The following is an 18,324-nucleotide window of genomic DNA, read 5'->3' on the forward strand; positions in this document are numbered from 1 at the left end:
ACACAGGTAGACATAAGATTACTAAACTGTTAGAGATTTCTACCAAGACTGCGACCATTGGCAGACAGCATGAGGAAGAACACGTAACCCTGAATGACGGGCAAGAAGTATCTATAGCTGAAGTTGAAAATGCACTTAAATGAGAAACAGAAAGGCCCCTGGAAAGGATATGATAACAAATAAAATTTTAATAAAAAATAAAATTTCTGCTACAAGCTTGAGAAAGGACTTTCATTCTGAAAGCTAGCAAAGCAAAGCTCTGTACCTTTTGTTTGTATACCTGTCGATGACGCAGTGATTCTGTCTTTCAGTGAGTTGCCTCCTTTATTCCTAAATAATTCGTTATTCTCGGCCAGCACTTTCCATACATTACTATGTCTATCTGCGACACTCTTCCTTCTAGTTCTCGAGTTCCACAATTGTAGATCTTCGTGTAGACATTCTGGTCTTTAAAAGTTTCATGTTTCAACTTTTTCAGTTGTTTGGACATGATCAGAATATCATTAAATTTCCTTAGATCTTTTCATATTTCTTTCTGGGCAGTCTTATTAAGAGCTGTATATTCTGCTTGACTCATTTCCATTGTCTCCTGTCTTCAATGAGTGGCATGGTACACCTGAAAGTTGGCTGTTACTAGATTTCTGGAGCAGGATCTGTTTTTCTGTACTTTGGATGCTTCCTGTAATTTCCTCAGCAAGTTTGTTTAGTTCAATGCCACATTCTCAGATATTCTGTTGTATGAAGTTTCTCAGATATAGTTTGCTGAAATTATGTTTTCTGTTTCAAAAAATCACCCACTCTTAGGAAAGTGTGCTTTGTATCACCATTGATCACTCCCTGGTTTGACGACCACAGCTCTTCCATGTCTATTAAGATTGGATGGGTTTCTTAAAGAAGGTATTCAGAGAACAGAACTTTTCAGCTGTAATATATTCTACCATTCATTTACCTCTTTCAGTTCTACAGCCTAACGCATAGTTGCCAGAATTCCATAGGTCTCCATCTATATTTTGTCTTATTTTTGCATTGAAATCTCCCACGATGATACTCAATTGCATCTTCTAAGAATCTTTGCCTTCAGTGATATCTTTGTTTAGTTGTTCTACCTCTTCTTCATCAGAATTGCTGATTGGGGCATAAACTTGGAGGATCTATATGCTAAATATGCTGTTCAATTTTCAGTCTATATCACTCTAAGAGAAATGCATACCATCTTGTGAATGAATTTTTTATATTCCTGTTGACTAGGATAGCAACTTCATGTAAAGACATATCCTCATTATTTCATACGGTGACATGACCTGATGGCAGGGTCTCAGGTTTTTCTCCTTGTAGACTTGTCACCCAGATACCCAGGATATCCCATTTTATGTCTTGCAGTTATTGTTCTAGTCTGCTAGTGATGTAAGCTTTGACACACATGGCATTGTTTGCAGATTTGCTACACACTACGCACCTGCAGACGAATTACACTGTACTCTAATATGCCCTGGGCAGTCAAGTTGGCATACCATTCCCGAGTAGTGATTCCAAAAATCATTCAAGATTTCAAATCCACTAAAAGCTCTGACCACTAATGCATTAACAAGCAGAGATCACACACTTTCGCGAACCCCATACTCACCACCTGTCAAAATCATCAGATGCATCAAGTAGTTTTTTGTTCATCAGAAACTGATTTTAAGTATTGTCATCATTGGTCACACAAAGACCACAATAGGTCACTGCCTGCAATACTGTTGTTCGAACATCACAGCACAGCCCGGCCAGCCAACTTGCTCAGCTGTGCACCAATGAACACTTTCTTGAAACTTCCTGGCAGATTAAAACTATGTGCCAGACATAGGTCTGAATTTTGTACCTTTGCTTTTAATGGGCAAGAGCTCTAACAATTCAGCTACCGAAGCACAACTCACATCTGTCCCCATAGCTCTACTTCTGCCATATCTCATCTCATAATTCCAAACTTCACGCAAGCTCTGCTGAAAAACTTGCAGGACTAGCATTCCTTAAAGAAAGGATATTGCAGAGTCATGGCTTGGCCACAGCCTGGGGGTTGTTTCCAAAATCAAATTTTCACTCTGTGGTGGATGATATGAAACTTCCTGGCAGATTAAACCTGTTTGCCAGACCAAGTCATGAACTCAGGATCTTTTCCTTTCATGGGCAAGTGCTCTACTGGAAAAGATCCCAAGTTTGAGTCTTGGCCTGGCACACTGTTTTAATCTGCCAAGAAGTTTCATATCAGCACACACTCTGCTGCCAAGTGAAAGTTTCATTGTGGGAACACTTCCTTTCTTGTCTGATAATGAGCAACAAGAATGTTCTTTCAATTTTACGTCTGTAGCTGCTGACACAAATGGAGCCACATCAGTAGTGTAAGCTGCAGCAGGCCAACTAAATAATGAGTAAATATCTCACTGGTTCCAATATACACAGTGGTTGTAATTAAATTTTCACTACCTGAGTCAGTGAAGATGGAAAACTATTTACTGTATGGGTACCCAACTTTATACGGATAATGTGGACTGTATGCTGCAGGATTTGCATTGTTAGCAGTGTTAGTGTTATGAGTTGCCATTGGGTACAGGTTGAAACAAAATCATCAGTGTGTATTACAATTGCAGACAGTCAACATGACTCTGGGCACGGTGAGCAGAGCTTTACTCAAAAAGCTGTTTTCAAAAAACAACAGCAATAGTGGTGCGGTTCTTCGCAAGTATTGGCACATAAAATGAATATGGAGAGGTCCTCTTCCTGCACTGGGGTTGAAGAACTCAATTTGGAAGTTGGAATTCACTGGCGATTTGGGAATTGCTCCTGCGAGCAATTGCGCTACAAATTGTTCAAGAATTTACTGTTGCCATAGCTGAGAATACTGAACACAATGCACAACCTTCAAGCAGTGCACAAGCTGTGTCATGATAACTGAAAATTCCATGCTCCACCATTTGAAAAGCACTGCAAACAATTTCGAAACGGTATTTTTAGAGCCGTTCCAGTCAGTTGTTGATGCAGATGGTTGTCACACTGAGCAACATTTGTAACCTAGACTGTAAACATGGTACGCAATTAACAAATGTTACCCCTCTTTCATGGAAATTAACACATGTTTATTTCAATGATTTATTCAGTACCTCTCTTCCACATGTCCTTACAAACATTTCCACAAAGTTTCATTGTCCTACAGAAGTTTAATTATGACCATCCTGCACATCAAGTTGTTAATAGCCCAGTGATAAACTGGCTTGAGTAAGCCTGCAAGATGTTCACAACATCCACAACAAATTAGCATCCAGTTCCCTTTCAAAGGAAAGTGACACAGTCGATGCAATGGACAGCCAACAAATATGGTATCAGTTAGGAGCTCCACCACTGCCAAGTGTACTGCACTGGCCGATTTCTTTATCTCTTTGCAGCAAAAATGCATTCCTTGTAAAGAGAACTCAAATAGAAAGACATCTCTTGAAAAGTCATAGTCACTGTAGTTACAAAACAGTTATTTCAATTATTTTTGAGCTAAAAGCCTTTAGCAAATTTGATTCCCTATTCAAGATTCTATCAATTTAATCACTCCAGAGATTCATTTTGATAGGCTGGAAATTGTACATCAACACCAATCTTCTACTTTCTTCATTACTGTTTTTGGGCACAAAAATGTCATTACAGCACACATCAGTATTAAGCCCAAGTCAATTAAAAAGTGTTGCAAGGGCTGACCCATCGGCATTAAATCCATTTTAAGAGAACAAAATTCTCCCCAACCCTTGACCATCATTGAGCCTGTAGCTTCCTGTAACTGTGCTGTATCTCTAGAAATAATCTGGAAACTTCCTGCTAACTCAGGTTGTTTGAGGAATTCAAATCAACAATAAATGCCGAATTAATGGTGGATTCATATGTGATACCCTGACAAGAGTAAGGTTTGCACTTTTATAGAGTCTATCTAGTGGGTGCATATTTGCACTTACCACTAGATGTGAAATCTATGTCATGGTGGTTAACATCCCCTTTAGCCTCATTCACTAACTTTGCTTCCCACTTGCGTTGGCAAGTGTACACTGCCTACATTTCCTTATATAAGCAAATCATTTAAGTAATATTACAGTTAACGGTGAGAGCAAAGACAGGCAACTATTCAACTCATAAGCTGTGTTTACAGGCTTCCAAGAAACTGTGTTTATCTCATAATTCTGATAGTCATAAAAACAATATCTTGAAACTGCAATGCCAACAGGACCATAAGAGGCAAAAAATCTACGCTTAATGATTGAAAATATTAACTGGGCTGTTGAAATTATAATACAGATAAATGTAAATACACCTGAAAGACTCTTAAGCGCCCTGACAAATATTTGTATGAAATTTTCATAGGACTATTCACTCGCTCGTGATAGTAGAATCTCTCGGAACTTACACTGACATTTTATATCAAACCAGTTGTGTGATTTTAGTCCTCAGCAATGGCATATTGAAACATGAACATTGTGTTTGACAGCATCCAATCCTCTTGCAAATTTGCTTTGATAGTTTCTCTTCAGGTGCCATCCTGTATTATTGACAGAACCAATCTCGATGTGGTAACTAAGGAGAAAGAACACTACCTGCACATGCAGCATGTTTGACAGTCTTTGTATTAAAACCTCTGGAGGTGATAGATCATGTTACGAGGAAGAACTTCTGTTAGGGGCAAAATATTGGCAGACTCTTCCTGGCAACACTAGGATTCCTTATGTATTGGTTATGCACCTTATAGAGGTGGAAAGGCAGGGCACCCTACCTTGTGCATATGCAGTTGTGTTGCCTATAATACAGTCATCTGGCTAGCATGGAAGGGGATGGGCTGAGCAAAATTAAAGTTCCTGATTCACTTCTAAACTATCTTTCTGCACTTATAAATACTAAGTCTCATGGGCTTCTTGTTAAAATCACTGACATTTTATTGGGGCAGGTAGTATGCAGCACACCTGGTTAGTAAACCCTACTAGTTCGGTGAAATCTCATCGTCCATTGGCCAGTAAATACTAAAAGACACCTAGCATTACCAGGAAGTGTAAGCAAGCTAGCTCTTTGTCTCTATCAAAAGCTGTATCTCATGATCTAATCTCCCCTAAATGTTTGATGCAAAGACTTTGAAACACCCTGTATATTTTCACATACCACTGTGCAACACACAGCATAGCATACTATACCATTATAAGACATTCCCTACACTGTTCCATCCACATATACAGAAAAGTGAAAAGGAGCTTCGTTTGCATCAGCCTTTCCTTTTGTCAATAATGAATACTACAGGTATGTTTTATAGGGTACCTAAAATATTGTTTCTGCAGTCATATAACTTCTGAACTGACTGGGAACTAGTTACCATTAGTACCATCTCTTCCTCCCTCAACCCTTCACTGATTTGTCCTGTTGGTCCCACTTTACAGGGTGGTTGTAATGAAAGTTTCACTACATGAGAGGGCACACATGAAAAAATGAGTGATTGTAGGACAACATCTGTAAGGACGGTCAGAAGAAAAATAATGAATAACCACAAACGAAACACATTTTTATTTCCACATGAGAGGGTAACATTTGTCAACTGTGCACCACATTTAAATTCCACGTTATAAATGTTGCTCAATGTGATGACCATCAGCACCCATGACAGCCTGGAACCACACTCGAGATTGTTCTACTGCTGCCCGAAATATCACAGGTCGAGTGTTAGCTACCTCCATTACTATGTTCATCTTCAATCTCCATGTGTTAGTATCCTGTTGATAAACCCTGTCTTTAAGGTAACCACACAGTCAGAAAACATACAGATCCAAATCTGGTGATATCGGTGGCCACACAGGTTAGAATGATCGACCAATGATTCGGTTTCCTTCAAATGTGTTATGGAGTGACCTCACGAACGATGGACCAATACTTGTGAAGAGCAGCAGCACTATTGGTGTAGTTCAACTTGATTTGTGAGTAAAGCCCTACCCAAATTGTCCTGATCCATGCTGGCTGACTGCAACTGCAGTGCAAACTGATGCAAGTGTTTCAACCCTACACACCATCCTAGAGCCGGCGCCTAGTGACGAGCACTACACTATCAGCACTACACTATCAACAACACAAATAATGCAATGCACAATCTGAAGATAATTCCAATAAAGTTGGGTACTCAGACGGTAAACAGTTTTCTGTACAGACTGGCACAAGTGGTGAAAGTTATAATTAAACCATCCTGTATATCATTCTAACAAGACTTCTAAATATTTAATCAACGAGACTTGCTCAAGACGTTTATCACCAGTGCTATAATATAATATGATGATAATTGTACTTTGCAGTTTCTGCACAAATAGTAAAATAGAATGAAAGCCTGGCAAAGCAGTATGATACAATACAATGCTGAAACACGCAATAAACTCCCAGTTCAACTTTGAAAGCATAAGATTCCACAAAAAGACTGCAGTGATAGCATGAAATGGGACCTCCCCAAGCACAGTCATAAAAGTTCTTGAGGGGAGGACCTACACTAGTAGTGTCAATGAAACCCTTCATAGTTATTTACTTTCAATTTCATCTTCCTTTTATCTTTTGTGGCTTACCTTGTATTTTTTTTAATTTGGCCTCATCACTAATATTACAGTTTCTTTTGTCTTACTCCATAGCTACCCACTTTTCATTCACGTAATATGCGACTATGAATCTGTTCCTTCATTATTTGTAACTTTCATACTGCCCCACCTACACTTCCAACTTCAAATCTTCTGAAATTTCACACGTTAGTAGTATTCCACTTTCTTACTGACAGTGTTTGCAAATACTTCCTTGGTTTCTTGCGAGGATGTGTGTGTCCCCATCCCATCAACTGCATTTTTGTTCCACAACTGACATACTTCACTCGACTGTTGCCCCAGTTACAATAAGACTGATAACTTTGTTACAACTTTTATCATAATCTTCAAGGATGGTCAGTGCTGCAGCCACTCTCTCTTTTTTGAGGTCTTCCGTTAGGATTTTGGGAACCCACTTAGCACAAAATTTGTGAGAAACAAGCTGTTCTGCCACACGCTCATGCACCAAACTCCATGAAATTTGAGGAAATGTTGCAGAAGTTCCATAATCATGAAACAATGTTTATCAGAAATTTTGTTGTTGATTTTCGTCACCAATTCACAAGGCTACTTCTACCACTGCGGTCCTCATAGTAAACATTAGTATGAAAATTTTTAAAATCAATGCACCATTGCCTAACTGGGTTTTCAATCACAATACGTTTTCCGTACATGTCACAAATGTCGCGATAAATTTCAATTGGTTTGCAGTTTTCTTGCCAACAAAAACCTAATCACAAAACACACATCACAAGTGGCAGGATTTTCTTTTGCAGACACATTCTGACACATCACAGAAAGCAAAGTAGCAGAGAGACAGACCACACACTACCACTGCTGGATGTGTGTTGAGTGTAGGAATATTTTGGCACAATGATTGCAACCGTAGCCCTGTCCACCACTGCTATAGACCAAAATGTCTTACTTTCTGGATAGCCTTCGATAACACAGACATTGAAAGAGAAGTACAACGAGAACTGACTATTATATGTTAGTGGGAAATCAACAACAATGCAGAAATAAATTTTCATGGGTTTTGTAATTCACTTACTTAGGAAAGACATTACCAAAGAAATGTATACATTTTTTTGTAGTCTTGACATCTGCAAAATGATTCACTGTTCCTCATCCTGTCACAACAATGTCTGACCCATTGTGTGAACAATATTCCCAAGCATTCACATCTTCAAAATATGATGTCCAGTTTGCAGAATGCTTTTTTGCAGGTAAAGGTTGGTCAGTCGATCTCTCTCTCTCTCTCTCTCTCTCTCTCACACACACACACACACACACACACACACACACACACACACACACACACAAAGGGGGGAGGGGGGAGGGGGAGAGGGGGGGAGGAGGGAGGGAGGGAGGGAGGGAGAGAGAGAGAGAGGGAGAGAGATAAAAACACTGACACAACTTTGTCATATTCCATGTAGAAAAAGCCAAAACCTACTTAGTCAAGTTTGTTATACCTTACTAAGAATGAGTATAACATTTTCAAAAGAAAGACTAAGTACACAGACGAATAAAGCTAACATATCTAAGGCATACTTTGTCTTTTACTTGAAGTTCTACAGCAGAGCTTGGGAGGTCATCTAAAATCTGCAGCTGGTCTTCATCCATTTTGATCTGTATCTCTTTTTTTGAACCTGTAACAAAAAATAATTTCACTTAGGTTCATGCCATAAAACAGTACAGTAAAAAATGTAACTGCGACAATACACATTCACCACATACTTGATACACATATGCTTACTAGTTACACCCAAAAAGGTGCAACAACCAACCTTATGACCAAGAAGCACATTTACAGATCTTCACCATTAATTACAAAAAGTACACATATTCGTCCAGTTTTGACACTGATGATGAAATAATGCACACTCTTATATTTCAGTTACATCCAGTAGATTACCTTTGTTGCTCTGTTGACATACCTCGCTCATTCCTCAAGTCAGGTTGTTCAGACTCAAGAGCTCGGCCACAGGCCACCTGCAGGTCTGGTAGCCTAGGGTGTGCAGAAAGGTGATATTCTAGCAATGAGGCAAACCAGGCCATAACCTACATGGTTGCACTACCCTGTCGACAGTGCCTACAGGCAGAGGTGGCCATGTGCAGATTGTGGTGCAATAGGACTACCTGATAGATGATAGCCTGTACAGCCTTTACCTGCCTGTGGATGAGGTGGCAGGAACTTCAGCCCCATGGGAGAGGGTTTGAACAGCCTGTCTCAGCTGACTTCTAACACATTAGTCCTTCCTTATTTTCTTTCTATTCTATCCAACATCATAATGAAAAACTGCATGGTTCTCAAAATAGAGTGGTTAATTCAAATATCATCTACAAGTTAGTCGTCTCAATTTCTTTCCGGTAAGTCTCTATTCTTTCTCATATCTGAAACACTTATATTTCCTTTCGCTATCCATGTCGTAGACTCTGGGTGGTGAATACTGATATTTATCAACTAAGTGCAACAATACTGCTTAAAATATTTGCATTATGAAAAAATGCCTGCATTAATATCACAAACACAATACAAGAAATACCTACGGGAGATATACACATTGAAGAAAAAATGTCACATTTTGTTGGCACGTGATCCCTCACCACAATTCAAAGCAAAAGTGTATCTAGCAATACCTAGTGCCGCCAATAGTTTTCATGGAGAGTGATTTAAGAAATAAGGCTCCTGCAATGCTGTTAACTGCATGAAGCATGGCCAAGAACAGGTGGCATGAACTCTGCACTGTGCTGGACCTGTCCCATTAGCTCAGCACTATAAACTTGTTCCTGTAAGTATTCACACAAACAAAACTCTAATGGATTAAGGTCAGAGCCATGTAGAGACCAGAACATTGGACCTCCATGACCAACCCATTTCTCTGGAAATGCTTCACTTAAATATTTACACACATTCATTCCAAATTGTGGCAGTGCATCATCATGCTCAAAAGCTGTTGCCGAATACCAAAAGGAATGTATTCTAACACATCAGGCAAAGTATTGCAAAGATACACAAGATACAGAGGGGCATTCAAACAGCCCAAAAGTATTCCCCCCTTGATTTCAGCCCACAGGTTCATGCCAAAGTGTACCTGAATGCCACATTCATGGCGTACTGTGGGTCATGTTCTAATCAATAATGGCTGTTGTGAAGGTTGAAAATACCTACATGAGTGAAGCTAGATTGGTCACTCTATATCACATTATTTGTATAATGTTTGTTATCTTCCACTTGGTGCAAAAGCCATCTGAAAAACTGTAATCATTGAATGTGGTCTTCTTGCCACTGGTGTTGAATTAATGTGTAATGATATGCATGCAGTTCTTTATCATGCAACACTTCAACATCCAATCTCTGAGGTATCTGCAACTGCCCTGCGATATAATGGGTACTTTGTCGAGGCGACTAGTGAACGGTTTCAAGAATGGGGTCCTCTGTTTGTGGAGTACGTCTATTCCTTGGACGACCTGGCATTGTTCCATGCAATGAAAAACTTTATCAGGATGATGCCTTTGAGGGTACCATGGACAATATGCACGAGCAGCAGCAGCAGCTTGATTGTCGGATGCACCTGGCACTAAAAGCATAGCCACGCATTCATCACCTGTGCACTCCATCAGGAATCTGCCCTACATGAACCTGACAGGCCCAATTTTGGTTGTAAACTGTGTGGTTAGTAGACATATGCATGTAGTTTAATGGATCCCACTGTCATGTAGTAGGCCTCTGTCATGTGACAAAATGATCTCCTGCTCACAAATGATGGGGACTAGGGAATGGGCTTGTAAAAAATAAGAAAAGGAACCTCACGAGGATTCGAACCCTAGCTCCATGGTGGATGAGGGTTTGATGTCCCAGCAGTCTACTCAATGAGCTACAATGACTGGTATGGTAGTGTGGGGGGATACACATTCATCTTTACACACCGATGTGCTGCATGATGTGACAGTGTTGCCAGGTCCACATTTTTATATGTGTATTTTCAAAATGCGACCGATCTGATTTTGCTACAATGTCTCGAAACTGGATGAAGAATCACTTGCCAACCTCCAAGTGTGGCATTTTTTCTTCGCCCTGTATATTAAACTAATGATTTATCACAAGACTGTTACAAAATAACGTGGTGTCACCTGCAAACATTAATATGACTAAACCAATAACAAAAGTTTTTGTTTATAAGGACATAAAATAATCTCCAGGAAATTACAAATCATTCTCAGATGTGTATATTCACTGAACTCAGCCTAAATGGTAACCAAAACGGTGATAGTGTTGGAACATTTGTATATTACCTATTTCTTTTAAGCGTAAAAGGCTTAGCACCCATCGGGCTGCATGGTCTTCTTTGGAAACAAGAGAAGAAGGCACAGAGAGTAAAAGTATGCTAAGGATTAATTGAAGGAAGCAATATGATAATGAGTTACTACAGTCAATCCCCAATGACTCATAAAAGCCATGGACATCTGTCAATAGTTTCAACAATGTAGCAAAAACGGTGACAATTTGAGTTGTGTTTTGTTTTTAATTGTGTTTGAAAACCACTAGTGATTATCCTTTGAAAGAATCTGTCATTTCTTTTGATTTGTATTGCCACATCTTTTTAATGAAGTCAATTCTTTTAACTGGTTTTCGAGCAATATGTAATGTCCAATTTCAATACATTATTCTTTGATGATACAGTTTTCAATTGGCACTGTGCCCATATAACAGTGGATTTGAGATAGTATACTGTAGGTAACTGCATACAACTTGAAGCCCTACAGCACCCCTAAAATGCTAATGAACCGTTATTTCCATTAGAGGTGATCATTTCTCATTCCAGTAAAATTGAAAGAATTAATTCAGAACGTGAAAGGATGTGAACTTTATGAAGTTTTGAATGTAAACATTTCAAATAGCAAATGCATTTTTATCACTAGCGCATAACTTACAGGGAAACTTACACTGCGTCCTATACTTAAAATCTGCACACCCAACAACTTAACTTAACTGTAATTCAAAATAAGCTATGGGTCCATTGTTGCACCACAAGAAACATTACTCAAAGTATTTCAAAACAATATAGAAATGAGGATACTAACCTTTTCCTAACTTCCCCTTCATTTTTCCAGTTTTTCCATGGTGAGTCTTAATTTTCCCCATTTTTGTAGAACCTTTGTTACGAGCTGGCGACATGCCAAATAGGGCATCAAACTTGTCTGGTGGTTTATTTGGAGTATTCCCTGTAGCTGGTAAGCTTTGCCTTAAATTCTTCTGTGGTGTCTGGGAGGCTCTTGTACTCATGGGTGGATATGCTGCAGTTGGTTTTACAGTCTCTGACGGCGGTTCAAACAAGTCATCGCCCTCACTGGACCCTGGTGAATATGGTGAATCAAGGTCCATATCGACAACTTCTGTAGATGTATCTTGTATCTGTTCCTTCTGATCACCATTCTGTTGTCCTGTTGGTCTTTGTGGCACACTTTTCACATACGAAATAGCTGTCACTTTCTCTGGAACAGTTTTGATACCTACTGTTCTCTGCTGAGACACAACAGGAGAGCTTGGGAGGTGGTGTGGAAGGTGATGAGATGATAGCTGAGGAACTGTAATGGTAATTGGAGTGCTAAAGACATTTGATCGGCTCACAGGTGTACTTGTTAAAGGTGAAATTGGAGTACTGGCAATACTACTGGGTAGGTTTGAATAATTACTTGGTGTGCTACAATGTGTAGGTGTAGATGTGACAGGCTGCTGCACTATATTCTGTTTGAGAAGCTTCTGTTGCTGAGCTGTCATTGGAATAATTTTTATTTCTGGTGATAATGGTGTAATGTCAGAGTTCATAGGCACTATCATTGTAACAGACAAGGTACTTGACTTTTCGCCTGGCTCTGAAGGAGAAACTTCCACTTGCAACTGATGCTGTGATGCTCCAACAACAGACTCATCAATATTTGATGGTGAGCTCCCTAACATAGTTTCAATCATGGTTAGAGATTTTGTTCTATCTGGAGAAAGAGTCACATCATCCCGTAAATTGTCAGAAGACTGTATTAGTGGAATCTCTGATGACATTTCTAAAGTTTTCTTTGCTGTATCGTCTGGGTCACTTTGAATAGGGGAATCAGTCACACCTACAGAATGCTGCATCACTTCTTCACATGGTGTACCACTTGGACTTTGGAGCTCATCAATATGTGCTTCTTCTCTTACAGGTGACGGTGTACCTGATTTTGTGGGATCAAATGGATCATAAGCATCAGGTGAAATAGGTGGAGAACATGGAGTTGTTGGTCCTCGTGGTTCAGGTGGTGTATTGGGACCTTTATGCATTATGTCCCTCTCAAGATCCTCATCCATCTGTCTATCGGATTCATCCAGTACAGTGTCCTCAGCCATTAAATCATCATCCTCTTCTCTTAACGGATTACTAATTGAGCGCAGTTGAGGTTTTGCAGCTATTGAAAACTTTATTTGTGGTTCAGGCGGTGTCTTAGGACCTGTACTAGTATTCAGGTAATTACCAACAGAACTCATAACTGGTGACTGAGATTCAGGAGTTCGTGCTGTTGCAGACATTTTAAGAGAGTTTTGTGGACTGAGTATTTCCTGGTGCATCATCCTGGTCATCATTCCATCTTCCATTTCAGTTTCTTTATCTCGTTGTGCTTCATCACTGTCACTCAGAACTATGAGGTCTCTGGGTGAAGGGGTTTGTTCACGAAATGGTGATTGATCTAAATCAATTATTGCAACTGGTTTTTGCCTAAGTAATGCAGCCAATCTCTTGTCCCCCTTTGCTCCCTTTTTGGACCTTCTGTTCAGAGTTTTATCAGTATTTGCTGCATTATTTAAGGCTTTGGATGTCTTTTCTTTCCCACTTTTATCTTTCCTGGATTTTTTAGTTGTTTCCCTACCTACATCAAATGTATCTTCTCTTTGTTTTCGCTTAGATGAATCTTTAGGCAAGGCACATATAGACGCTGATGTAACAGCTGCAGCTGCAGCGACAGCGGCATCTTTTGCACCGGGTCCTTTATTTGATTTGTTGAAATTCACGCTAACTAGAATATTGTCACCAGAAGTGAAAACTTCTTTGGATGGCAATGGAGATCTCTCTTTCCGCTTCTTGCGCTTCTCTGCTCCAGACTGGTCTTTGGATTTTCTCGAGTCCTTCTTCTTTTTATCTTTCTTTCGTTGCCTATCACTATCCTCCTTGCTATTGTTTACTATAACAGTGAGTTTTTTTGGTGGCTTTGCAACAGGGTTGGTCTTTTTTTCAAGCAACGGAACTCTTTCGTGTCGTTCTCTAGACCAGGATCTCGAGAAAGACCTTGAGTAAGATCGATTGTACCGTCTTGCTGATGGCGAAGGAGATCGGGAATAAGATGAGCAGGAAACAGATCGTGATCTTGATCGAGACCACGATGATGTCCATGTGCGTGACCACGATCGACGATTCTTTGGAGGTCTTTTTTGTCTGGTAGCTGCTCTAGATCTGTCTTTACCTTCCCTTGACTTGTGGATGGATCTGCTTCTTGATCTATTTCTAAGCCTGCTGCCTGATCTTGATCGACTTCTTCTGTTTCTGCTCCTGGAGCGATCTCGACTCGCCTTTCTCTGTCTTTCTTTTGAACGGCTCTTTCGATTCCTATCTTTTAATTTCGATATAGATTTATTTTTTGATCTACTTCTCGATCTATATGACCTGCTACGAGAACGACTGCGGGATCGGTGTCTTGACCTCCTCGGTGACGAGCGGCCTTTCGCGCGATTAGTCTTTGATCTTGACAAAGATACTGATCTGTCACGAGACTTACCACGTGACTTGGAACGTGACCGTGACCTACTATACGAACGATCCCGTGAGAGATCACGGCCAAATTCATCTTTCCGCTTTCTCTTTTTATCACTCACTATTTTTCTGACATCATATCTTTCCATGTCTTTTCTTTTCTCCTTCTTTTTCTTCTCTTTTTTAGGTAATTCTTTATCTTCATTTTCCTTTCTGCTTCCATCCTTACCTTTCTCTGTTGGTTTGAGACTCTTGCTATCTCTATAGTTTCTTTCCTTAGTTCCTTTAGATGGTTTCTTCCATGATATAGAGTCATCTAATGTACTGCCTTTCCCCTTTACTGTTTCATCATCATCATTTACACTCAAATCTGCCCTGTCCCTGTCTCTGTCCGTAGATTTCTTTTTCTTTTTCTTCTTCTCTTCTTCAATTCCTGCGTGTACAGAAGACTCACTCATTTCTGCTTCATCTGCGGATCTTATTTCATTACTTTCAAGTCTTTTATCTTTGTCTAAAATTTTATCTTTCTGAGTGACATCAGTCAGCCTTGGACGCTCATCTACTATTTCACCCTCTTCATAGTCCACTGTTTCAGCAGGAGACAGGTCTTTTTCAAGCTGTGGTTTATCAGCAGACACATCGTTGTCAGCTTTGCTGCTATCTTTCACTTCATCAGTAGCTTTCTTTCTTTTCTTTTGAGGGGAAATTTCACCATCTTCTTCACTCAAAAAACTAGTTTCATCATGACTCATATCATCATCAAAATTTATTGCTTCTTCAGTTTCTGATATTGTTTCAGTGTCCAGACCCTCCAGTCCAACTGGAGTTGCAGCAGGGAGACTACTATTCAGTGATGACGCTGTGTTACTTAATGACAATGCAGTCTTATTTTGTGATCCCGTTGCATTATTTGGTGACACTGCAGATACTGCAGAAGCAGCTCCTTCCACTGGATTTTCTGTCTCTCCGGACACGTCTAGTTTCACATCTTCATGGTTTTTTGGATCATTCTCATCTCTGATTGCACTTTTTTCATGGTTTTCAGAGGCACTTGACGTAACAGGATGAACGGCACTGAGATTACTCATTTGGTCAGCTATTTGTTCAACAGCTATAGCAGTAGTGTCTTTCTCTTCGGATGTGACAACTTTGCTTGGTTCTTCACAACTAGTGTTTTGGCTAATAGAACTACCATCAGTACTACTGCTGGAACTACTACCACTGCTGCTACTACTGCTGCTACAACAGCTACTGCTGCTACTGCTACAACTACTGCTGCTGCGGCTGCTGCACTGAAGAGTTTTTGACAAATGTTCAATCATATCATCATTATTTTCTAGTGGTTCATGTTGCACTTCTGAAATTGATCCTGACTCTTCCATCTGTTCATCATTATCTCTGCTCTCTTGGTTGTTATGGTCACTACTCGATTCAATCGGCATCTCCAGAATATCAGATTTTGCCTCACACTTTTCAACCTCTGCTTTGTCTTCATCTGTCATGACAGTGACAGGATCACTCTTATCTAAATCACCTGTATTCTCTTCTGGTATTTCAGTTGCTTTCCGGGCTATGTCCATACTGTCAGCTGAGTAGATAGAGAAATTGGGACATTCTCCCTCATCGTCGTCTTCATCACCAGATACCAGAGCCTTGTTAATGGATGCTGAAGAGCTCTGAAGAGTACTGTTGATCACCTCCTTCATTGCTTCTGTTACAGCTTCAGTAACATGAACAGAACACTGTTTGCTCAGCTCACCATAGGTTGGTGACTGCAAGTAACTTGCATTTGAAGTACTCATATCTACCTTCTCTGATGAAGGAGGGCATGGTGGGAGAGGAATATCTTCTTTATGCAGATTCTGAGATACAAGTGGCTCATCATCATCATCATCACTATCATCACATGGAACAGCTGGATCATACTTTTCGGACTCATCTGGTGATTTGGTAACATTGTCCTTATGTGTATGGTCATCTGGATTGGGACGAATATCTATTACTAAAGAATCATTTGTTTCACTATCACTAGAATCTTGTTCACCAAGCCCTATAAGTAAAGCTGAAGGTTCTGGGGGTGGAGGAAGAACATCAAAATTACGTTCATTATCTTCATGCTCAGAAGCACAATTTTGTCCACCAGCACTGGATACTTCGATGTCACTATAAATATCTAAGTCGTCGTCTTCTGTAACCTTCCGGTAAGTATTTTTCTTAGTGTCTCTCTCATTTGATGACTTTCCACTTGAGATATCTTGGTCATCAAGAAAGTCACTCTCTTCGAGTTGCCTTTCATCGGTGCTGCTAGCACTGAGGGATGTGGAAGGATGAGGATGTGTTCGCCTTACTGGAAATTGTGGTAATAAATTGAACCTACCAGGATTTGGTAAATCTGATGTGGTAGAACTGTTCTCTGGACCCAAGTAGCCTGTATATCCTAAATGACCTCTATCACTATCAAATCCAGAAAGATGGGTACCTGAGTACATATGTCCACTATACTGGTATGATGAAGTTGATGTCCTTTCATACTGACTGTCCTTATTATGATGATATGATCCAGATGATCCAGGAGATCTTGAGTTGCTGGAGTTACCAGGATAGAGTGGAACTTGAGAAACTCTTGTCTGGTTGTCTGTAACATTTACTCGGTTACTTGTATGGGACTCCCATGGAAATCTGCGATTTACACATGTGTGTTGACCCACATTGTTCGAAGATCCACTACTACCAGCATGGTTGGTAGAAATGTTAGGACCACTATCTGCAACAGGGACAACACTAATTGCATCCCTTTGATTGAAAATATGGGAGGGCAATTCTTGTGGATTACTATCATGTTGTATCCTTTTCCGATATCCATCTGAGGATTCTGTAAACCTAGAAATGCTCTGTCCATCGTCACTACCAGACATTGCCTTACTTGGCCTCTCCACTTTGGATGCCTTTTTAATAGTAATTGTACCATCTCTCCTAAGAGACATGGTTGTATTCCTTGAATGCCATAGGCCTTGGCTTTCCATTATGGAGTCCAGGAGATTGTGGCGGCTACTTGAAGTAGTGTCACGTGAGGTGCTTGGCCGAGGATTCAAATTAACACGAGGCCTTGGTGTGCTGCTCATCAAGCTTTGAGACAGTTTTCTTGCAGCCAAACGTCTTGCTGTTGTTGGTGACGACCTAGATCGGTGGCACAACATTCTAGTGCCACCACCTTCATTTCCATTTTCACCGTCTGACCTGTAATTAACACAGAACTCTCATATAATAACAGGCAGAGCAACATTGGACAATGTAACAGCAAAAAATGTGTGCACGACATCAAATTTGGGGGTATCCATATTACACATCACCACAAATAATGTACCTCCTATATACTTCAGTGGGGCACAAAACAAATCAGGTTTAAAATCTAACAAAATTTTTAACTGTTTTAAATTGACTTCATTAGAAATTTTTACAAAAATACTGAAAACTGAAACTACTACTACTTTGCAAGCCACGCCATTTCACCATTTTTCACACTGTCTTTTAGGTGTTGTATTTATTGTTGCTAATATGGTGATTTCTGGAAATATTGTTGAGGTGAATAAAAGATACCACAGAACAAAATTCAATATTGCTGCAAGAGCCAAAATGGCCAAATGCATGCACATGGGCATGCCCTTCATATTGCAAAAAACATGTAAAATAAAGTACTAAAATATTTTTAAATTATGCAAAAATAATAAGTATAGTTTACTAATTTGACTTGAAGTGAAGAAGTTTGATGTCTTACCAGTAACAAACCAAAACTGAAAGATGAATGAATAATCTGATCACCGTATGAACTTATGATGTGATGAATGTTTCAAAACACACAGCAAAAATGAGAATAGTGGACAGGTATTTTTTTTTAAATTCTGAAAGTGGGACTTAAAGACTGCTGGCTGGAATCCTCTTTT

General features: G+C 39.8%; 1 protein-coding gene across 4 annotated transcripts in view; it reads right to left on the reverse strand.

Annotated features, from left to right (window-relative positions):
• The window catches only part of LOC126320747 (serine/arginine repetitive matrix protein 2), a 171,818-nt gene that overhangs the window by 52,295 nt on the left and 101,199 nt on the right, over positions 1–18,324 (reverse strand). For 3 of the 4 annotated variants that reach the window (XM_049994095.1, XM_049994092.1, XM_049994094.1), the window contains 2 exons: positions 11,688–17,620; positions 8,154–8,251 (listed from right to left, as the gene is read on the reverse strand). In XM_049994095.1, coding sequence (XP_049850052.1) covers positions 8,154–8,251; positions 11,688–17,620 — 6,031 coding nt within the window. The remainder of the gene's footprint in view (positions 1–8,153; positions 8,252–11,687; positions 17,621–18,324) is intronic. The other variant, XM_049994093.1, reaches the window with a different exon arrangement.

The sequence above is a fragment of the Schistocerca gregaria genome, unplaced genomic scaffold (genome assembly GCF_023897955.1).
Source record: "Schistocerca gregaria isolate iqSchGreg1 unplaced genomic scaffold, iqSchGreg1.2 ptg000743l, whole genome shotgun sequence".
Lineage (NCBI taxonomy): Eukaryota > Metazoa > Arthropoda > Insecta > Orthoptera > Acrididae > Schistocerca > Schistocerca gregaria.